Source organism: Pieris rapae, chromosome 2, assembly GCF_905147795.1.
Source record: "Pieris rapae chromosome 2, ilPieRapa1.1, whole genome shotgun sequence".
In the NCBI taxonomy this organism is placed as follows: Eukaryota; Metazoa; Arthropoda; class Insecta; order Lepidoptera; family Pieridae; genus Pieris; species Pieris rapae.
The window spans coordinates 11,739,347-11,764,102 of NC_059510.1; the positions used below are offsets into that span (position 1 = coordinate 11,739,347).

Genomic DNA, 24,756 nt, shown 5'->3' on the forward strand with positions numbered 1-24,756 from the left:
ATAGCTTTATCATAAAAAGCCATAATTCTTGTACATAGTAATATCGACTAATAAATTGATGTATATTTTAGAGTAGTATGCAAAATGGCTGTTTATTTGTCATCACTAATTAGTCATAACTAATAACTATGCAAGGAGATATTTTAGTGTTGTGTTCAGTCGCTCGGGGCTAATTATTATTTGGTCTTTGTGCTCTGTAATGACATGACTAATTGTACCGTTACATAGGGTTTTATGCAATATAACATTACTTATGTTTTTTGTTCTAGCTTTTAATTTATACTTTTGGTTGGCGCTACGTAATTAGGCATGAATCGAGATGCGATAATGATTCCGATCTGTGAGATGGCAAACAGCCTAATGTGCTCCAAAGGTCGTCGACCTATCGATTGTTTGTAAACATTGTGGAACTTTTGTCTGAAGAATAAACGTCGATTGTTGAATTAAGGGTAATGTGATTCCGACGTAGGTCGTTAGCGGTATTCGTTAATTGTTATCGCCAGATGTCGGTCGACGGGATAGGGGCTCGCGTTTATTACTACATATTTATGTGCACGATGAACCACTCCTTTTACAATGAACTTACTTTTATTCATACTTATGGGCGTATCGCGAACAATATGACTCTCAATTTCTTTACAAGGGTATGAAGGAGAAGCACTCACCTGTACAGTCTGGGCGCTGTCTTTATCGAGCAGGAATTCCATAGACTTGTGAGGTCTCGGCGTGCGCGAGGGAGGCGCCAGTGCCAGCAGCGAACGCGCGTGGAGAACGGTGCGCTGCGTGTCCACATCGGTCTCCAGCACGCCGGGCGGCGCGGGCCGCGCGGGCCCGGCGCGCCCCGTCCCGTCCAGCGTCAGCGGCGATCCCTCAGCCGGCGGGGCCCGCGACACACCCTCCGCGAGCGGGACCCGCACGCCTTGTCCGCCGTTAGCCGCGCGCGATCCCACCCCGTCTGCCGCAGCCGCCGCGGCGGGCGTCCCTCGAAGTGTCGCGCCTGCGCGTTTTTTCTCCTTCCGTCCCGAGAATCGGAAGTTCGCGAAGCGCGAAAGAAAGCCCGCTATGCGGCTGCGCGGCGCGCGCGTCTCGGTCATGTCGTTGAGTCGGTCTGCGGCCGGCGCGCGCGGCGGCTCGCTCCCCACCACCACTATTACCTCCGCGTCCGCCGCGTCGTCGCTCGCGCTAGAGCTCGATTCCGTACTGGCGCTAGACTCGCGCCAGCTCACTTCGGCGACGACCGGCGAAAACGTCACCCCCTTGGACCCGCTAGACACGGAGCGGACCGGCGGCCCGCCCCCCGGGACCGGCGAAGCCACTAATTGGAGCGACGCGCGCAGTTCTTCCGGGGTTTCTCTGTCGGGAGTCGCCCGAGAGCGCAGCTCGGGGGTGGATCTGACGTGCACGTCTCCGGAACGGAGGGGCGTCGACGTGAAAGTGGGCCCCCGAATCGGATCCGGCGAGGGCGTCCGAGGCGGGGAGGGGGCGGGCGATTGAGGCTCGATCCTCTTTCTCAACTCATCGAGGACGTCGTCCCACGCGCCCCAGGAATCTCTCAACCGTTTCGCCGTCAGCACTGAGATCTCTCGTTCGTAATTGCCGGCATCGGCGAGCGCCCGCTTCGAGTTTTCGTCGAGCCTTTGAGCGGTTTTCTCCATTTCTGCCGTGAAGGCCTTTTCGGATTCGGTAGTCGAGTCGCTGCCGGCGCTGGGCTCCCGGCGCGTTCTCGCGCATGATGCGGGAGGCGGGGGCGGTCGGTGTGCCGGTCTGGACGGCGGGGGCGGCGGGGGCGGGCGGGGCCTCCGCGGCGCCGACGCCCGGTAGTCCAGGGCGGTGAGGTCGGCCACGCTCACGGTGAAGCTGTCGCACACCTCGAAGGTCTGCCGGAAGCGCGCCGAGTGTCGCGTCGAGCGTCGGGGCTCGGTGCAGACGTCGAGCTCGGCCGGTAAGGACAGGGCGCGGGCGGCTCTCGGCGGACGGCGGCCGGCACTGGGCGAGGCGAGGCAGGGCACGCTGCCGCTCGTGTGCGCTATTTCTGGCAGACGGGCGGGCGGCGGCGGCCGGCGAGACCGCTCGCAGTAGCCGCTGTCCTCGCTGAGGTTTTCCGCCGAGAGGTGGGCGCGAGGCGCCGGCCGCGATGGAGGCGGAGAGCAGGGCGGGGACTCGAGGGAATCCGGGGAGAGACTCGGAGAGAGCGGCGCCGCGCAAGAGCGCTCCAACGACTCGAACTGCGCGAGACTGGACGACCGCGAGAGAGTCCCCGTGCTGGTGGGAGAGTGAGGGCGCTCTCGACGCCGCCGCTTGGCGGGACAGGCCCACTCGCGTTCCGACTCGCTGTCGCACTCCGAGCCTGGAAAGATCACACGCGTTCAGACACGAGGCGACATGCGTGCATACGGAGACCGGTAGTGACAATGACACAAAATTGTTCATCGTCTCCGAAGAAGTTTGGATGGAAGCCAAAAAACTGAATATGTTGATGTTTATCTATCCTTGACTCACTTAATACAATGCAAAAAGACTATAATATGGCAAGCATTAAATTTAATTATCTAAAAATTCTCATGGTAGTAATTTTGTTTTCAATAAATAAATAAAAATAACTGCTACATTTTTGCAAGTGTGCGCCACCTATCTGTAATATCTAAAACGAATGTACTACACAACGCTATGGACACAAAGCTGCTTCGAGGTTTAATTGTAAGCAGATAGATGGCGCTAACAAACAAATAAATTACTGTCAATATAAATTGGCGGCACCGCGTCTCACCTCCATTTCCGCGTACATGTATGACAGAATCTGCATCGGAGTCCGACAGCCAAGTGGCTGCCGAGGACCGTTCTGAACGTAAATCATCACTTGTCTCTTCCACTATGGTCTCGAGATACAAAGCGTGAGTGCTGCCATTGTCTCCTATAAAAAAAAAATAAGCTGTATCGTCGACGGTAGATGGCGATGATTTAAAAATATTTTAGTATTTTAAAATACAGTTTAATTTATAAATTTAAGCATTACAATAAAAACAATAATGGCTTTTAGTTGCCTGTTTAGAGCAATACAATAAAACATTAAACATTACTTGACTTTTTAGTGGCGTTACAATCAAGTAAAAAACGATTTTATCGTGATAAATATTCATGCCATAAGTTCAATGACATGTTATTATTATACGATAGGGAGTGGCGTATAAAGTTCTACAGTAGGTGTAATAGAAGGCTCCTTTTGCTTATTTAGAAGCGACTGAGGCGAAATCCCAACCACAGCATAATAAGTAAGTAACTAAAAGATTTAAAACAGCTCATAATGTAAAAATAAACAAAGTATTCTGGTGGCAGCACATACTTCATACTTTTCATATATTGTTCTCCATCTAAAATTGGGGTTGCCTGGAAGAGATCGCTTGTTAGCGATAAGGCCGCCAGTTGCATCCCTTGTAATTTTTATGTATTGTGTTATTTGTGTTTCTTTCTAGCAACGAAGTGTGAATAAATAAATAAAATGTAAAATTCTTGCTATTTATTTCCCTGATAAGATCGAATTAATTTCTTCTTTGTATACTAATGAATGTTCTCAATATTGCCCGTTAATATGTTTGTAAGATATTGAATATTCGTGGCATAGGTTTTTACCGTAGTAGCGGTTACCGTGAGATCGGGAGTAGGACGACGCGGACGATAAACATTCATTGGCGGACCAAGGTCAGACGTGTACCGGACTTGAAAAAAATATTAAAACCGTATTAGTATAGCCGACCGCACTAATTTTGTCTCGTGATTCATAAAAACCAATTCACTCATTTATAGTCAAAGTACACTATTCTAACTGATTAATTTGTCTTTTGTAAGATGGTGTTTGCGCTGTGACGGAAATAAAGACAGACAAAGCTCGCCTGTCATCTGTGACAAATGTAATTAAATTAAAACTTATTGTAATTTTATGAAGAAATCATAAGGCTCTTCTGTGGTGTTTCATTTGCGTGTGTATAGGAATTATAAATTATGTAAATTATTAATTATTTCTACGTTTCATGGGCGCACAATATTTATTGACTTTGCTTAAAATACTGTAATGTATTACGAATATTTATAAAAAAAAATTATTCCTAATCTTTTAGTGAAATTGAAGTAAAAGCAATGTCTGCTTTAGCAATTACCTAACCCCGGACCGTATGTGCACAGACCGTGAAACTAACAAAGGTACCGGTACTCGAAGCTTTTCAACAAGACAGCTGAGATGCAGTCACCTTTAAATGTTCTAATGCTCGTACTTTGTTGTAGCGGCATTTTTCAAACATATATCTTATATCTTTAAACGAGCAATTCTTGTATATATATAATTGGTATCTCGGAATCGGCTCCAACGATTTTCATAACGTTTAGTATACGGGGGGTTTCGGGGGCGATAAATCGATCTAGCTAGGAATTATTCCTAGAAAATGTCATTTTATTCGTGTTTTATCAACTTAAACATAGAATTGCTGGTTTAAAAAATGTCAGTCAAATAAGAAATTAAACATGAATATAATTATAATTAATATCATCGAATAAAGATAATTATATTCATATTTCATCATTTTATTAGTATGTAATTCGTACTTAAATAAAATCAGTCATCCAGGTACTTTCCAGGCCTCTTAATAATATTAATTTTAATAATTCTACTCAGAATTTCTGAGAACGCGTTCAAACAAACTAATTCTCGAGCTTTTTGACATCCAAAAAGTAAAATCAAGGCTTATTTTATATTAACAATTTCGTTGTGGTACATAAAAGGCATTAAAAACATTTCAAGAAAAGGTAAACCGGCGAGAATAGTTCAGAGAGATAGGTAGCTTTCGCTATCTCTTAGAATGCAGTCGTGCCTCGAGACCATTAGAATACGAAATGCAATCTCAAAAATATTCGTGGAATGCAGAAAGATACAACGAAACCAGAATGGACCGCATTCCGAATGAAAGAGACAAAACGCATTTGGATGAGTTTAGTGGATCTTGGGTAACACATTTTATAAACTAGGGAACAAAGTCAGTATGGTTTTTACCTATTTTTCTCTTTAATCGGTACGAACATGTCATTAAGATAAAAAAAATATATATACATATTTCTATTTCCCGTATTTTGTTCTTAGCCGGACATGTTTTAATGATTTGCTAATATAGAATTATATCCTCTCTTACTATCGAATAAATAAATACTTTCAAGGAGCGTTAGAAGCAAATTATAATTAAACAAAAATATTTGTTATACTCAAAGGCAATTAGCATTATCTTAAAAGCGCTGTCGAAACATAATATAAAGTGGTTTATTCAAAAACAAGCTTACGAAACATACATAACGATGTTTCCTTTTAATTGGGTCACATTCCTGTATCGACCAGGAAATTTTAACGAATTTTGTACACTTCCTCATTCTTATAAATCAAACACCCATCTAAGGTACTCGGGATTCGCTTCCCATAACAATTTTAAAGGCCGGCCATGCACTTGCGAGTCCTCTCGCAATTTGAGTGCCTATTGGCTGTATCACAAAAAACAGATGAGCCAGGAGGCGCAACCGGTAGCCTGTCTGCCCTCAGTTATGTGAGAAAAACGCAAAAGATGCAAATATTTTAGTATGCAAATTGCAATGCAATTGGTGCCCGCCCTTCAGGAGCACATTCGAAGTTGAAGAGTTTTAATGAATCACCAAAGGAGGCAGAAGTACAAGTATTGATGTTTGACCCTCACCACGGTTTGCAGTTACTTATTCGAATTCGTACTTTTTCACAGAGAAAGTAAATAATGACCCACAATTAGTATGAATACTTACTATTACATACATACGAACCCAAAACTATTATGGTTTTTACGAACCGAAAACATTTATTATTTACTATTAAAACGGCTCTTCTGAAAGTCAAAATTACAATTAAAATATTTATATATATCATTAAATATTACAAAACGCGTTGATTTTATAGTATTTGTATAAAGAAGAAATTTACATACAGTCTCAAATTTGATTTCTTAAAAAAAAAGCATAAAACATAAACCTATATAATGAATAAGACTGAGGTAGCTTGAATAAAGCTACAGAGCTTTTAACTGGAATAGTCAGTAATCCACCGTGATGATTAACAATAAAATCAATAGAATGTTGAGAAAAAAACTTGATTCTCGAAGTAATAAATTTAACAATCGCGATATTGCTTGCGTCAGCGCCAATTGTGTTTCACTTTATCGAAGTCGCCACTTGAATGAATTTCACAGAGCAAAGTATTTCAAGGAAAACAATAAATACACTTATATTTTGTAACTTCCGTGCCACCAAAGACACCTGAATGCTAAATTTAACTTTGGTTCAACTGTAATATTTCTGTTTTTGTCAATTTATTTCCACTAAAACGAAACGACCAAGTAATTGTTGTATAGTAGTTCTTCCTATAAAACGGAAGATTGGTTCAGCGTTATAGGAAACGCATTGAAGTAGTATTCTCACATAAGACACCATAATATAATGCGTTATGTACAAATGATTCACGTTTCATTTTATAAAGGGAATAAAAAGCGGTTAACAATTTGTAAAAGAAATTGTTTTATTAGGTAATAGGATTTCGGGATTAACCGTATTCAAGAAATGCGGAAACGATACATTAATTTAACCAGGCTATAAAAATCTCTATAAAAATCAAGTTTTAATTAAAATGTCATTTTAAAGCGGTCAATGACTCTCTTCAGGTAATGATCAAACATTTTACAACCATATTTGTCAACACATACAAACATGGCCGAAGTAAGAGCAAGGTTCGTATTTCAAGGATCGTAACTCGAAACATAATGTATATATCTCATCTTATACCATACAATGTGCTTAATAACTAGGAATAGAACACATTGTAAAAGTTTATTGAAAAACTACACGATCATCAGACATTCACCAAATTGAATTAATTTAATAAACTGAATCGAATTGTATCCTCCTTTACCTTTAATAGTAGGTCACCCCACCTTTCTCATCACATAAGAATCATAAAGCAAACTGATTTTAACTTGAAACAATGAGTATAAAAAATGAGGAAGGAATTCTGAATACTATAAGTTATTTTCGCGCCAACAAATTCAAGCATGACAATCGGCAAATTAAAAATCGAACGCGACCAATGAAGGATGACGATTGCAAGTTGCAGCTGCGTTCAGGAATCCGTTGAGAAATCGGTTCAATTATTTATTATAACGTTCGCGCTTATGGGTGCGTTCTGACACGGTTTATGAGATGCATACAGAGTAACGCATAGCGAAAACTGGGCGCAATTCTATACGCGGTTTTGTTATCATCTATTATGCACCATAGGGTTGACAAATAATATCAAGAACAATCACGAAGTAGAATCCTACGTAGCAAGCTGAATACTATATAAAACTGGTTTAGCCAGGGTTTTAACTACAGCCTTGTCAAGTCTTTTAGCAAATTACCGTAACCTTTACACAGGCTCTCTATATGTAAATATATATATATAGAGACACATCCAGTGTTTGTATTATATAGTATATTGTTGTATCACGAACGTAAAGGATACGAACCGGTTTTTGTGTCAATCCGAACATAATCCGTGATCAACAAACGGTATGCAAGGAATGTTGTGTTGTAAGCGATATTAGTACAATGAAGGTACTAGTACGAATAAAGTTGTACTTTAAATGCTCAATCATAAAACTGTTCATTACTACGTCGGTGATGGACAGAGATATATGATTAAGAGTGTTGAAGAATTAAAGAGGAGTAAGTTCTCATGTGATTTATGTCTAAAAATTGCGAAAGATATGCCAAAAAAAATGTTTGTCTTAGTTTTTGACTCTCTTACCACACTCGACTTACATTTAATAGCCTGTGGGTCGGTTACCCTAATGGCTGATGAGCTGTACCCGTGCAGCCAAGTTGGGTGGTTTCCGCAATCCTCGGTGAGAGCACTTAACGTAGAACCTTCGGGGTTCGGAAATCTTACCCAAATGACGCTCAACACAATCTCACTCAAAGACGTTGTATATTCGTAGCAAAGGCAAGCTTTACATCGACAGAATAGTAATTAGTTTGCACGGTAACCGCTCAGCGTCGAAGCCATAGGATTATAAATAGATTCCGAACACTCATAGATTAATTCTAAGTGTTGGAATCACTTCCGTCGCTCACATGGAATATCGCAAAGCTATGTCTTCAATGTAAATTCAATTAAGATTATTATTGTATATAGTTTTAGTACAAGGAAATAGTAGCAGAGAAGATGAAATAATAGTGAATTACAGAGAATTGGTTTCTGAATAATATTTTTAAATTTGTTTCTAAACAGCACAATTTATTCACTACCCGTGGACTCCAACGTAAGTTTTTAAACTACGCACACATAGTCTATGAATATGAAACGTGTTGAATGTAGATTATAGAAACACAATAATATAATTTCTGAATGTAAACAAAGAACGTACCGAGCCGCATCCGTCTGTTCGACATTTACACAAAAAACGCACCGCGATGTCATAAGTTATGTCACATTTTGACGTTTTCACATTTGAATTTGGAACTTGGATCTCGTAGAAACGCGTCCGATCACATCGCGCGTTCAACTCACTAAACTACACTTGATTCATTTGAATCTATTATTATGCGTGGCAAGTGACCGCATGTCAAGAGCAAGACCAAGGATGGACTTGTGTGTGTGACCATACATTCATAACTCAATCGCTGATGAGATTGATTGGATCTTAAAGCTTACGGCCCATTAATAAAGCCTAATTTCCTAAGCTGTATTTCGGATAAAGCGGCAGCAAAGAATCCGTCAATTATTCGATGGTCAATTTTAATTATATTTGTGAGTTATGCTCAATTGCGAATAACGATGTAGGAGATGGTGATAGTGTACTTATAATATTTGTAATCTTCGGGCACAAGTTGTGTGATTTTATTTCTCTATCGAAAATATCTCTTTGAATTAATAGTTTGTAAAGGAGAATATTGAGTTTTAGTATTTAGATAGAATAGAAATATTAGTCGAGAGAAGTGAGACAATTTAGAAAGGAATATCCCTTTTTAATGGGAAACAACAAATTATGTCAACAACAGACTAGACTTCCCACTTCCAATTTCCATTCTTCTAATATTTGGCATTGTATACGGTATTTGTTTATTTACTTAATTTGATTAAGTAACAGTCGGGCCCTTGTTGGAGCTATCGAAAAGCAGTAAATTGCCACAAATACGATTATAAGATTATACCTACTTGATTATTTTTTTAAATTTTAAATTATTACATTAATTATTATTTTACATTGTTCGACTATAACCCGTAGTTGCTAACTAATCATGCGATACCTTTTATAACTTATTTAAAGTTGTCCAAACTGTAAAGATCAAATGTTAAAACCAAAATATGTAAGTAATTTTAATACTCATGCTGTTTTCATACCTATAACTTTGATACCACATTAACAGTTACAAACTGCCAATATTAGAGTTCCAATGCAGCATGCATAAAAATAATAAACAGAATCGGAAAAAAACCCGAATTCGTTTGGAAAAAACTAAACAAGCAACAATTTAAAAAATATTGATTATTACTAATATTGAAATATTGGAAGATAGCGATTGAAAATAACTCGTAAGTATTGATTAGCATATTATGACGATTTAATTAACCAACCGCCGGAAAGGCTAACTACGCGAAGAATTCTCCTTGCGATGCGGAAGCAGGTGTATCTACGTATATGTAGTTATTATGAACTCTGTCGATATACTTACGAATCACGTAACGAAGAAACCTTATGCCACACAGGGACGGATTCGGGGCAGCCCGACGCACATACACTATTAAATCATTAAGAATAAATAGTCCTACTTTAGTGAAATCGTAAAAAATAAGATAATCGCTAGTCAAACAAACATAATACGATTGTTGGCATTTAGCTAAAATAGCAAACATATTAGAAAGGTGGTGCGATCAAAACAAAATAAATGGTTCTAAATGTTAAAAAATGTTCGCAAATTACATTCTCAAAAAGAAACACTTTGCCGGTACACTATCGAAGGAGTACTAAAACTCCAACATTATAATTTAATTGTCAATAAAGCTTTCATAAGGCGGTCGACTAAGTGTTTTAAAAATATAAAGCCTAAAATCTTCTGTCCATGACAGAATCGAACGAATTAACTGCCACTTCTCCAAACATCTATGCCGATTAAATAATAACATTAGCGATAAATAGGTGTTTGAAAAAAGACTAGCTTTCTTTCACTTGCAATCACTCTGCGATAGAGGCCGCCTGATCGTCATTATGTTTGTTGTCAAAATTTTAAATAACTTGGTAGTTTTGCCTTGATTTTATTTTGAGTCAAGTGAACTTCCCCTCAAAGAGGAACACAAGAAACACTTCAGTCCTTTTTACGTTCGGGCAGTGAGGACGAACGTTGGTTGCTCGGTATGCTCCTCTACAGAGATCCCTATCGGCTTTGAACGATGCTCTGAGTACATGCGAAGCAGATCTATTTAATGACAGTCTCCATGACTTCAGGCCGTCCGTGACCAATAGTGACAATAACAAAGAAGAAGTGTATTACTTAGTTATTATTAGTTTTTTTTATGTATTTATATTGCACATTAATCTACTTATTTTCCCTTATTTACTTTTAATGTTTAACTTATTTTCTCTTTATCATTGTAATATTTCCCTCTAAATGTTGTGCACGCTTGTTATTGATGCACATGCATGTATCTTGTATGCCATGTGTTTTCTGTAAATGTTTGTATGTGTTTCGTTAGAGTGATTTTAAAATTAAAATAAAAAAGAAATATAAAATATATATTACGTTGTATTGCAAAGGTGGTGGCTTTCTCCCTTTCTAAAGATAATTCCCACGATATTGCTTAGTTAACTTCAGTTCAGTAGAAAATAAATAATGAAAATATCGAATACATCTCTGGCTTGCTTAGGCCGTCTAACATTTCACCCAGATCCAGGTCACACGCATTAGTCTAGGTCTTCTGTAAGAGGATGTTTGGCATTTACAACAACTGGTTTCGCCACTCGGCGTCATGCAACAACTCAATAAGAAATTTTCAATTAAAACGAAGTGCAATCAAAGATTTAATATAAACGTAGGTAAAAAAACTAATCTACAAACATTTAAATTAGTCATGAGAATAACGGTCCACCACAATTTTTCCTAAAAATCTATTATCGAGTCATTGCAATCTCTTCACGGTCTGTTATTTAAGTAGAAGTGACGTAGAGGCAGGCATTAATTAGAAAAACGTGAACAAAAACGCAAGTCAGTCAAAGGAAACGGTCCATGGGGAATCTCAGAGACTCTCACCTCATAACAAAGAAAGGAAATACAATCACGTACCATAGGCATTGTATGCAGATGGACAAGATATATCACCCATTGTGTCATTCGAGCAAAAATTTCATGTTTAATATGGAAAGTAGTTTAATGGCGAAGCTATCACGACAAACAATATTCGTATTAAATATTAAATCGTTGTTATATACAAATTCTATTGCAGATTTTCTATTCTAAAATAATAGAACCAAAATTATCATATAATTTATTTTATTTGTTCACACATATTATAAGGAGGATAATCAAATACTTATGAATATATGTTATAAAAAGGATAAACTTGTGTGAAAATAAACATAAGAGCGCTAAACAGATCCTTGCAGCTTTAATTATTTATTATAAGTTACAATTAAATATTATAAGTAAGTACCAGCACACTTTGAATACTCCAAGAATCTGCAGAGGTTCCACCAGCAGCTCGTAACAATATTCGAAATTAACATTTATACCATTATGCAATGATGAAGTTGCTTTGACTGAGTGAGTGAGTGACCGACTTATAAAAACACTTTTCCTAATACTTTCAAATGTTTTATGACGCGTAAAAAGTAATGCACTGCTACCTTAAATCATACAAATGAGATTTGAGAATAGGCGCTACAACGCTCTCTCCCTCAAAAATGCATTAAAAACGGTTATCTACAGACAAAAACTAGGAAGAGTATAATATTTAGGTTCGAAATCTATGTATTAAATAGTATTTCCTAAATTTTAATGGTTTTAATAAACAGTTTCGAGAACCCACCAACGGAAGACATAAACATTAGAAACCGGCCCTCCCACCTATATCTGTCATGATCTGATTAATTTTTCACTCTTTAATTATACGCCAAATATAAGTGACTATTTTCAACCTGTTTTACTTAAAATATCGATTAATGTTTTGAAACAATGTAAATAACATAAAACACTATCTCTGAAACTGTTTAAAAAGATCAAATAAACAATGGTTTACAGCCAGATTACGAAACTTCCTTTTTAGCTAGGAATTTAAATGTCGAAAAAGGCATTTTCTAGAACATGAAGATAAGTACCACAGATAATAGAATCATTTTGTATACGATGCGGGTGATAAGGCATTGTCGCAATGCAAATTACATGTCTTGCGTTACTAATTTTAAACAGACCAAATTGCACCGTAATTGTAACACCCTTAAAGCTATTTTTACTTTATTTAAATACCAAAATAATATGTGAAAAACTGAAAGTAAGCTATGGTTACAAAATCATTTAATTTTAAATATAACAACAAGGCACGGAGATTCCAATAGAAACATTAATAAAATCGGGACTGCATTGAGCACCACACAGAGTAGTTACATGTTATTTAAGCAGCTCTACAGTTCAGTTGTTAGCACCATAATTTAAAGTAAAATATTATTTATAGTTTATTTCAATAATCAAATACAAAAAGTTAAGCTCGTGTCAACTTGAATTTAAGTTTCCGCAGCCTAAATATACATAATATACAGGTATAGTCTTCAGAGTTTAATCAGTTCATCTTCACACATCCTTGACTAACATTTTCATGAGTAATTAGCCCATTTGTTAACGACAAAGGACGATTGGCTCTACTAGTTACTGTCCGAATAATGATTCATTACGCGAACATACTATTTGTTTCAAGAAAAAATATCTTAAAGATAAAAGAACAAGTGACTTGCGTCATACAATACGGTGTTTATAATTAAAGATTCTTCTCCCTAACTCGCCGCTTATCACTAAACATTAAATATATTATTTATATTCAATAATCCAGTTTTTATTGCACGTGTGTCGTGATTCATATGATTTCGTAATCACGCTGCGATCTCTTGTAATGATGACTAAGATTAATTCAAAGATGGAGTCTTTCAAAGTTTTCAACCGACTTAAAAACTTAAATTTTCCCAAATAGTCTGTTGAGCCGTCAATAGTCAATGTGTTTCTTAACGGTCAGCTGAACACACTCACAACTTAAGTTTTTAACGTAATAACTTTCAACTTTCTTTTGTTATGTTTTATTTGAATAATACATCAATTTAAAACGAGTTGCTTTAAAAGTATTATGCGAATAAATAATCATGAATCGCCTTATTATTAATTGTTTATAATCTGGTGAGTAACAATATAGAACATGTTATAATAGATTTACGGTTAGAACAGAAAAGATATGTTGGAGAACAATCATCGCAAATCTTTATTCTTTGTAAAATACATATGTACAATAAAAAATGGTGGGGCTAATATATATAGTATTCGCTATTTGGTTATTTTGTCTTTGGTCCTAATCCTAATCATGAAAAATTTTCACGGTATTATATCTACGGAAACCGTATATATAATGTTATTATAGGTTTAATCTAATCTATAATAATAATCTTAAAATCTAGCCACGAAGTCGGTTCTGGCGCTGTGATCCAATTTTCACATTCACAGTAAGAAATAAATTGCATTTTAGTAATTACATTTATAATTTTAGTCCATACAGTTTTAAAATACTTTTGTTAATCGCCCTACATTTCAGACACGAAATAATCTCGCATGTCGAATAACATTGATTCGAGGCGAACTAGTTGTGAATTATTTTAAGTTGAATTTTATTAATTTTAAGTACTTAACAGATATTCGTTCAATACCTAATTACAATATCTTTACGTAAGGTTTAATTCATTTTGAAATCAGACATTTATCAGAATCTGCATATTTTCCGAACCCAATTAATAAGAAGTCCAACTGAACCAAGTCTGGGAAGATACTTGACTCTGATACGTACTATATTATTATATTATGCACCTTATGCTAGTCGTGTCAGGCTCAAATAAAAGGCACGACATAGCGAAGGTCTTACTTGCAATGAAAGGTCACTCACTCAACTCGATTGGTACTATCGGCAAAGTCGGCGGTTAAACATTTGTATAGAATAACAGTCCTTTGTTGAATTATTTTTATTTGATGCTTAATAATCACCTGTTTATTCGTAAAGATGTCAAAAGAATATGTCGAAGGATGTTGATTTGGGGCAGCTTGTAGCACCTAAATAAAGACTATCACGTGATCGTGAAACGTAATAAGTAAGATATTTTACAAATCATGTAGATCTTACTTCTAAGTCCATGCTTATTTCCTAACTTAACCGAATTATTACAAATTAAACAATAAATAGAAGTTCATTGTAGATGTGAAATGGTAATTTAATTAAATAGGATAGAATAAAACTAAAATTATTGATGTTTATTGACTTGATTTGTGAACAGGCAGGAATTGTTAAATAGAGCAATTTAATATATATATTGAATTAAATTGATGCATATATACACTAAAATTACTGAAATAGCATAGGCACGAGTAAGAGGAAAACAATGGACATTTAATGTACCCAAGGGATTGAAAGAAACGCAAGAGAAGGCGGATGAGGCGTTGAGAGGACGACAAAAGAAGGTAAACCAGGGGTACAATGGTTTAAAATAGCGAAAGAGAAATCAGCAAGGCGACGTTTGGACAATGCTGTTTACTTGTTTTAATAGTAAGTAAAAAATAATAAATAATTTAATAACCATTCCCTAGGTCTAAAATCAGCAATATTTCCCAAATTCCTTCTGCCAAAAGAACCTAGTCCTAGGAGATTGAAGATTGCGTATCCGGAGCTGGATATATTCGGTAGAGGGCTGATCGGTTTTAGAGAAAGTAATGTTGGGTGCCTTTCTCGAATCAGTTGTTTTGCTGATTTTTTTTGGTTTACCGAAAATTTCTGGTAATTTTATTCTATTCATCATTTTAGATGGAAGATTTTGTAAAATATGTCATAGATTTAGTTAATAAATAAATAAAAAATAATAATTTAATGAATAAATAATTACTCTAGACGTACTCTAAAAAATATTTAAATTATAATAGCTTATTAATATGAGTTTTTGTTACCTAAATACTAAGTTTATGGAATTTCCGATTCATGCACTGTGAATTGGAATATTAAAAAAAACGATACATTACATTGATGTTTATTTATTACTTATAACAAAGTAAAGTAAAACTATCTATAGATTGGTACAATAGAGTAGTCAAAACCGTTTGCGACCAACATCGTTTATAATTAGAATAGTGATACATCCGATACCGATAAATAGGGGATTCTTTGGATTTGCCGATATATCGGTATCGGCGATGTTTAAATTGCCGATATAACGATACTTTTCAAAATATTAATTGTATATACATATTATCTTGTTTGACGTTAGTAGTGCGTTGCAAACGAGAGACGAACTATCATTGCTGCTATCGCGCGGGGTATTTTTTCGATACCAACTTAAATAAAATACATATATACATTACAAAAATCTTACCAATGTTTATTTTAATTACTAACAGTTATTTATTTTATTAAATTTAAGTAGGTATTACTCTTAATTCTGAATTTTAATTACTAACCCTTTCATGATATTTAAAGGTTGTGAGTGTTTAATATATTTTATAATAAAAATTAGAAACTTTAAACCAAACATTTTCCTCTACTTTAATTTTATTTCAATGAGCGGTATCGGCTTTATTTCTGTAAGAGTATCGACATCGGTATCGTATCAGCAAAAAGGCGTATCGATGCATCCCTAGTTTAGAACATACCAGTTATATTGACCAAAATCAAAAGTCCCGGCTGAATTCTACGATTCTTAATAACAACATCATCAGCTGTTACGACTATTGATTTTCGACCAAATATGAGTAGTCCCTTCGATGTCGTTATAACAGATTTTGAATGTATGGGAACGGATGAGTGAAGGCTCCTGAAACACATACTCATCGGGACCCTAGGAGACATGGCTTCATGTTTAACTACTTTTATGGCAATAAACTATTATAAACAAATGCTACTCGAATCGTAAATTATAATGAATAGCCATTTTATCCACTCAAACTTAATTAGTAAGTAAAATAAATATACGAAAGAAGAGAAAATAAACTTTGGTTATTCGAGCCCACTTGTTTACGGCATGGAGTACACCACTTGGCAAGCATGCCGTCAGACCAGTCATGAGGTCATTTATTATCTTAAAGGTGAATCGTATATTGCAAGCGATTATGATTTGTAATTACTATCTATATATGTGCTATTTTTTAATAAAAACATTATTTTTAATAAGAGTTTTTCAGTTTAGCAGTAAAAAATCCACAGAGTAAGGAATGGTACAATTTAAAATGTAAGGACCATGAAATGTATTGTTATGTACAAAACATTTCACATCATTCTTATCTTCGGTGAATATTTGCACAAATATTTACACAGATAACATTTGGTCGCCAGATCAAGGTGAACTTAATTTGCTGACATTCGTATAATTAGCTGATAAAATTAAAATTATCATGACCTTGACTTTGACAATAGTAAGTTGATTAAAAGAATTTTATATTGGTATTGGTATAGACAAGCTGGGTTATTAAAAAGCGTAAGATTATTTAACAATTGAATAAACGGAGCGCTGTGTTTAAGAATGAATGAAAATTTGTTTTTGAAAGAGAACCCACTTTGCTTACTGATTATTAATACCACAAAATTTACGTATCCAATATTTTAAAAATATTTAAATTTAAGCAAATTGCATTTTGTGAAAGCGTGAATTTTTCTTGATAAAATTCTCGCGCTAACGTGTATATATATATATATATATACATATACATAAACATGCTTGATGACGCCAAATACTGATAAGTTGTATAATTAAGGCAGAATATTTAATAATATAACTTTAATTACACCATTAGAAACGTGACAATATGGCATGTTTATGTACATAAAAATACCCAAACTTAGAATCCTCATACGGGGTACCGGTTTTAATAAGTTCTTGTAGACATGAGACGTAAAAGGATGTGCTTTAAGTTCTAAAAATCAAAACTCTTCAATGAGTTATAATGCCATAAAACTTTCACTGGAGTCATCCTTGTATTAAACGGCTTCTCGAAACCGAGTAGTTTACAGTTACATCTTGTAGGTGAATTGCTGGACTGAATAGTTAAGAAACTCGTGTGGGCTGTGTTCTAAATTCTGATAATATAATCCGATTCAATTGATTTGCAATAACAACTACCTGGAAACGTTAGTCCTACCTGTATTCCTATATTTCGCAAACCTAGGATTATTCATACAAATATAAGCATAAACCAATCTAAATTTGCGAATCTTAGCAATTAACTAACAAAATATTTAATTAAAAACGATTCTAACCACGGCTTTGTTTAACCGGAAGGTTAACTTTTAAACTGTCCTAGATACTGAAGGAAGCCAGTATAAAAACGCATCTATATTGAAATTCTACTAGAGGTAGATTACGTAGACAAACCAATTTAGCTAAAATATATCTAGTATATAGTTTAGTGTTGTGCAGCATAAGCATAACTGCTCTCTAATAGTATCTGCATTTGTGATGTGTGAAAACATAATATCCTTTGACGATAAGAAAGTGTTGTGTGATTTGCTACAAGGCAACCAGTTTCTTGGAATTCTGAGTTAGCGTTTACAGAAATGTAAGTTGAATAAAAACGAGTGCTTAATGCGTGTGAAAAACTTAAAGACCAATGCAATGCACCTAAGATAATTATGAAAATAAGTTTTAAACACTCTACTAGGTACTGCATTTACAAATTATATTGTCAAATTTATCAATATCTCTACGCACGTAAGCCACATTATCGTCTTGACATAGCTATAGTGTATTTATCGAATCACATACAATCTAGCGTGTCCAATCATGAGTTCGTTTTATTCGTATGTAAGGTACCTTTTTTCTGGCCATTGTTACAACACGTCATATTATATTAAAAGCAATTAACAAGCAAAACAATACAGTCTGATCTGGTTGGGTGAATAACAAAAACCATTGCAAAACCATGCGTACAACAAAGAACGTTTCCATGCATTCATAAAAGGCAAATCAAAGTAACTCATGAAAGATTAATAGCTCTATATATAAAAGGTAAAAATATAAATTAAAAATATTGACATTCCTTAAAAGCAAGCAGAAAATCGCGTCTTTTCCCAAAGGAGGGGCCATGTACTTATCGGGTAGAGTCTGACAGTTATTCACTTGCACCTTTCTCTACTTATAACCGACTCAGTTTCTAATCGGTTTACACTTACCGGAGCTAAAGAAATCCTCTTTCTCCAATATTTCATGCTGGAAGCCATAAGCGGGCAGCCATGCATGGGAGCCCGGCGGTTCAGGCCAATCTGAAATCCGCACGTCCTCCATTCTAACATGAACACAACACTGCACTCCTTAGCTACTTCACATGCATGCACTACCTCGGCCGTCCATTAGCTTCTCATTTAGGACGATAACGGTTTTGATTCGGTCCGGTCAGCGAAATCACAAGCGCATCACACGACGTGCGGGGGCTGACTGGCGGGCGGCAGCGCGAGCGCCGTTTCGCTGCAGCGAGCTGTCAACCGCGCCGCGGCCGGCGGAAAAAGTTGCGTAGAGCTTTGGGACGCCAAAACATTTAACAAATCTAAACTGAACATAGCTAACAATTTGTCAATCATTAATATAATCAGTTTTCATCCGATTTGTACGAGACATATGAGTCGCATCTTTCAAAATCCTAACTAGTTTTACTTAACAATTATATCGTAGCAGAGATAGAATTTAAGCCGCCGTGATCCCACAATTTACTCGCAACAACTGCCCACGCCCGAGGAAGGCCACTACGTACTAGTGTATTATACTTTCGCCATCAACGTGTCGAAAACTACTGTAGTACAGTAACTGTACAAAAAAGTAAAGTAATGGTCTGTCGTGCACCATCGGAATACCGACCAACATAGGTCAAAGTTCGACCGAGCATTTAAATTGGGGGCGAAATCGCGCTTAAGAAATATTCTTAATTTCAGCTCCAGGTAACGTATTAAACGAAATTATATGGTATGTCTCCTACAGACGATATAAGAAAATATTTATCGACCGCATACAATATTTTATAAATTATATAATTGGTTAATGTGTATTTAAAAATAATACAGCAATTCGCAATGACTATATTGTTTAAGTCACGGTTGCGTCACAGACTTTCTCCTCCTAAAATACATTGAAAGTCATATTCTGAACGCGATCTTCACAATTAAAATAACAGAACCCTTATATGGAGAGAACGTAGCACAAAATGTTTTTTTAACCTATCATTCATCACGCAATATAAGGTTAATACCATTTCGTGATGAAAACATGAAAACGTAACGCCTGGTTCTATAAAGGAATAGGGAAGTCTAGTTTCTTTAAGGCTATGCTGGCAATTAATTTTTTAATGTTTGTGTTTTATAAATATTAATCGTGAAGAAAATAACCAGTTTTTAAAGTAAGATAGCTGCTCTAATAGACATGAGTATTCAGTATTGCTTCAATATGAACCTATTGTTTTATGTGGTTTTGCTATAAATATTCGCAAAACCCAACGCAACGCAATGATGTGATAAATGTGAAAATGCATTTGATTTATGTCTCATTTCCTTTGTAATTTATTTTCAACATATTTCAACACAGCGAGCATTATTTTTTATCTCACATCTCATAAACAGTTGTGCGTGTGAATTAATAATAAATAGATGCTCGTAAATGTAATAATTCATACGCGCATTCATACAAACATTAAAATGTCGTACAAAGTGTGTGCGTGGAGTTATGCTCCGTAAACACGCTGTTATTGGCCACTTTGGCAAAAGGCCAAACTTCGTCTTGTCTTCTGTCCTGTTCAAAGTACGAAGCTTGAACCTGTCGAACAGCAGCAGGTTGGCAAAGATTCTTGCAGACTTTCTTTTATATCTATAAACTTATGTAACTAGAATGTTTTATTATTAATGCGTTCATCGAAGCGTATCGAATTGTAAATTAAATTAGGTTGTGTACGAAAAGAGGGAAAAAGGTCGCTAGTCCATGGAGTTAATATTTTAAACAGCTCGCTAAGATGTATAGCCTATAGCTTTCTTACTTATATACGTAATATATGAATACTGTGAATTCTTTGCAATTATAAACTAGTGATACCAGTGTTAGTGAATCAAAGAGATTGTGTGTACAATAAAATGTTCCCGTCGTCGACTGAGCTTTCGAGTTTCTACATCAGTTTCTAGAGTTAATGACATTTTAATAACTCGCGGATGTTAAGATTATTCATGCTCTATCGTCCATTATGTGCTGTTGCACTTTGCAAATATACCTTCGTATACACATATTACATGTGTAAATGATTTCCTGTATAGTATTTGTTATGGTACTGATAATGTGAAGGAATCAGATATCAATTTAATTCTGTTGTACTGACATTCTAAAAGAAAGGCATTTTTAAATAAGCAATTTCAACTTTCTGTTCCATTTGCCACCTTTTGTTTTCTTAACTGATATAAACTACAGAGATTATGTGAGTTGAATGACGTCAAAATACAGTTAAAAGATAATTTTTTACACTTTGTTCTAATCGTTAGCACAAAAGCAATTCAAATCAGTCTATACACGATTTAGTTTATATACATTAGAAGCCTTACCGACCTTAATAAGCATCATCGGAGAGTGAAAAGATGTTTTGAAAAGATGTAAAAAGTAATTAATTTAACATAGGGAACTACCTATGTTAAATTAATTAATTTTGCTACTGAATAGTAATCGAACACTCTCGAATTATCATAAGTGCATATTCATAAAAGAGATTGCGAGGCGTTGTTGCTATGACAGCCGATCTTTCCCGCGTGTTTTCTTTACTTTTACCTCATATGTAATATATGGCGAGCACAACAATGGTAGCATTCTGCAAACAAAGCACTTTGTTCGTCAGCCGAGAGCTATCTCATTAGAGCAGCATATAAACGAACCTATTCAACATAAAATAGGGTGACATTAAGTCATACAAATCTTAATTTATATAGATAGCTACTTTATCGAATGACAGCTATCTGAAATGGAAATGAAAAATTGCTTCGAAACGACTCACGTTCTCGGGAAACTCTTGATTTTGTTCAATATATTAACTTTAAAATATAATAACTATTTATTTACATCAAACACTGTCACTGAAAAAAAATCTTTCTCCGTCACATTTTTTAAGTATAATGGCATTAATAGCATTAAAAGCGATACGTTTTAAATTGGAGCCCCTTATATTTTGGATTGTAGTTTTAAAGTTTCGGTTTATTCAAAGAACATCCTTCTTACTGTTATAGTTATCATCTACTTGCGCACAAAATATGTTAGAAAACAGACTCATCAGTCTTTACATAGCACTTTAAAAAAGGAGAGTTACAAATACATTACTTAGGCAGCTATTAGAGCTAGACGGCAGACGCTAGAAAAACCTGAAATTCCACGGCATCTCGCTGTTAACCGCAAAGTGGACTTAGTTAAAGAAAAAGTAAAACATACAACCAATTAGTGTACATACTTTATAACGGTCATAGTCCATACATCATATGAAAATATACCACATAATTAAGTTGAACAGTTCTAGCTAACTCTTATCGACAACTACTTAAAATAGTGGTAGTAAAAACATTTTCTTCCTTTACCAAAGTAGAGAAACAAATGATATTCTGCTAAAACAAGGTTGTACAACTTTATATTGTAAAAAGCATAGAGGTGACGCTACCGTTACCGTTTGGAGAAAGTAGATCTTGCAGAATACGTAATACGTGTAAAGATTCGTAAAAAACGTCTGCTATAAAATGAAAATTTATTCTATTGCACCAAAACTAGTTTTTTGTTTAATATGTCTAGGGTTCGTCACGTCACATTCTGTTTTGTAGTTGAATTTTTTATTGTATGTTAAATTGTATTTTTGAAATGTTCAATAACAGGCCATAACATGCCGTAATCTATCGTTATTGCTGTTGCTCGATATACTCGTTTGACATAGTATTTCCGTTTAACATATGTACTACCTACTTATGTACTAAAATTAACAAGTGTGAAAAATATTTTCTGCTTAATTGCTCTGAACACGTACCGATATGTTATCTCACATCGTGAGAGTGCAGGCGCTCATTGTTATTTATAAACATATTCCCATCACTGAGACATGAACGACATTTTATTACACTAAAAGCAGAAAGTAAGCGATTTTTGCAATTAATTTTTAGTATCATGAAAATTCATAATAATACATTTCACGTGTATTTTTGAGTATTTTTAAGGAATTTATAAGATTTGTGTGAATTGAAAAAATTTAAAAATCATCTACTTGTAACGATTCAGTATACCTACGGCAATAACAAATAACGTATAATGGGTTCTTTCTTAGTTTTTGACGTTCTGTTTTCACGTTTTGCGGCATGGTGACTTATTGACTGGAAATTAAACGCCTTTTTTACTACGCGACTACTATATATATATATAGTTACTTATTGAAGCGATTTGCAATATAATTTATAATTTTGCAAACTCACAGAAGTTGATATGCATCAAGATAAGTTGCTTTTGTTTGTTATATCTGGCAGCTGTCATTGCACAGATAAGATATTAAAATGGATTTCTTCTTATATATTTCGGCTGTCCTCGATGCGATCACCGGATTAAAATAAGCCTTTAAGCTGATAAGAGCGCCGCGTCACTTGAAATGCATATAGGAAGAACATTTCGTGACAATCTTCTTTTCATTTTAATAAACTAATGAAAATATTAATTCAAAACTTAAGAAACTATTCATCCAAGTTTATTCAATGATAAAACAAACTGTATTATACCGACTTTAAGATATGGTTTGCAATTCGATGTGTATTTTTTGATTTCCTGACAATTTTTAAAAATATTGAAGTTGTTTACAGCAAGTTTTACGTGAGTGGCATTTCATTACCAATTATGCACTAAGTTGATATATCTATCGATCGGAATGTGTTCGACTAAACGGGAATAAAGAAAGCGAAACACGACTTTTTCACTTTTAAGATCTCCTCCGGCCAATGTAAAGTTTCTCTTCAAAATATATTTCTTATTCAAGATTTTAGATCCTACCTAATTCTAGTTTGCTCCGCCTACGCACTGCTGATTTATTTATTCTTACTTCGTTGAAGATGTTTGAGGTAATTGATTATTATTTATTTCTGTTCGTGTTGTTTTGTATAAGTTAAATACATAAATAACCATAGCAAGTGGCGCCAGGCTTCAATGTTAATAGTCCAAAGCAACCTTATCTTGGCTTTTATCGACAATGATTTGCACTGATAAGAAAAATAAACATGAATCATACTATGAATACTATTTTCTAATTTATTAAAAATAGAAGCTACTTTTAAACGTTCTACTAATATTAGTTCCCGGTAATTTATGCATCGTTCAAACATTCAACAATAATAATTTAAATTTAATAGAAAACAATATACTATAATAGAAGCATGATAATCCGCGTGATGGTCGATGTTCATATAAACAGACAAATTTACATAAAGACTGCAGGAAGTGGTCACCGTTCACCAGCCATCATTACCTACTCTCCGCTGACCGCATGACATTACCGCTGCCGGAGAAGACATAATATACCTACTGAGTACAACAATAAAATATTATTTATTTCATTGCAGAGTATTTTCGGGTATTATGGCCTACTCGGCAAATACGACCTAGCTTAATTTATTCAAAACCAAACATCACAAATAATAACATAACAATTATTGAGTTGCGACGAGTGAAAATGCGTCCGTAGATGCATTTGCCTGTAGGATTTTTGGTTCAGTGTTTTTATACTTGAACTTTTAATGAATGGTGTGGCGATATTTTTAAAGCAAATTGATTACTAGTTTTTAAGTTAAATTTATATTAAGTTAAGTTATGTTAAATATTATGGCACGCTGTGCCGTATTGGCCACAGCTAACGTTAATTTTTCCACATGTCATCATTTTCGTTTTCAAAAGATGATAGCTTCACGTATGATGATTCAGATTTTTTACTATATATATATAGTAAAAAATATATATTTGTTATGGAGGGTAACACATCTCACTACAATTGTGGCCAATGTGGTCCTATGCCAGATAACCCTACCACGGGTCAATTTTAAAGATTCGAAAAGTTTAGAAAAACGTTTTTTTTTATTTTTTTTTTTTGATAGTTAATAACTTTAACTTTTAATTATTATTAACTTCAAAGAACTGATTTAACCAATAAATAATGAGTGATCTGATGGAATATAAATGTATTTACATATGTACCTATATCCAAAAAAGCTTATGGTGTGTCATATTAACCCAAGTTACCTTACAAATTTTTCTTAATAATAAAAATAGAATAAATGAAACAAATAGACAAGAAAAATGATTACGACACATAAAATCTATAACAATTTTATTTCCGATAAAACCTAGTGGCTTCTCCAGATATAATTAAAGAAAAAACACTGTCAAAGTGCTGAAGCGATGTGTAATCGATATGCATTGTGATCAG

The 24,756-nt window shown here is 35.4% G+C and overlaps 1 protein-coding gene across 4 annotated transcripts in view; it reads right to left on the reverse strand.

Annotated features, from left to right (window-relative positions):
- LOC110999170 (serine/arginine repetitive matrix protein 2) overlaps positions 1-18,759 on the reverse strand; it is a 41,700-nt gene extending 22,941 nt beyond the window's left edge. For 2 of the 4 annotated variants that reach the window (XM_045634403.1, XM_022268102.2), the window contains exons 1-3: positions 18,479-18,759; positions 2,768-2,911; positions 666-2,347 (exon numbers count right to left, since the gene is read on the reverse strand). In XM_045634403.1, coding sequence (XP_045490359.1) covers positions 666-2,347; positions 2,768-2,911; positions 18,479-18,590 — 1,938 coding nt within the window. In that variant the 5' untranslated portion in view covers positions 18,591-18,759. Of the gene's footprint in view, positions 1-665; positions 2,348-2,767; positions 2,912-8,456; positions 8,604-18,478 lie in introns of those variants that run through there. The other 2 variants (XM_022268105.2, XM_022268103.2) reach the window with 2 other exon arrangements.
- Positions 18,760-24,756: the final 5,997 nt, after the last annotated feature.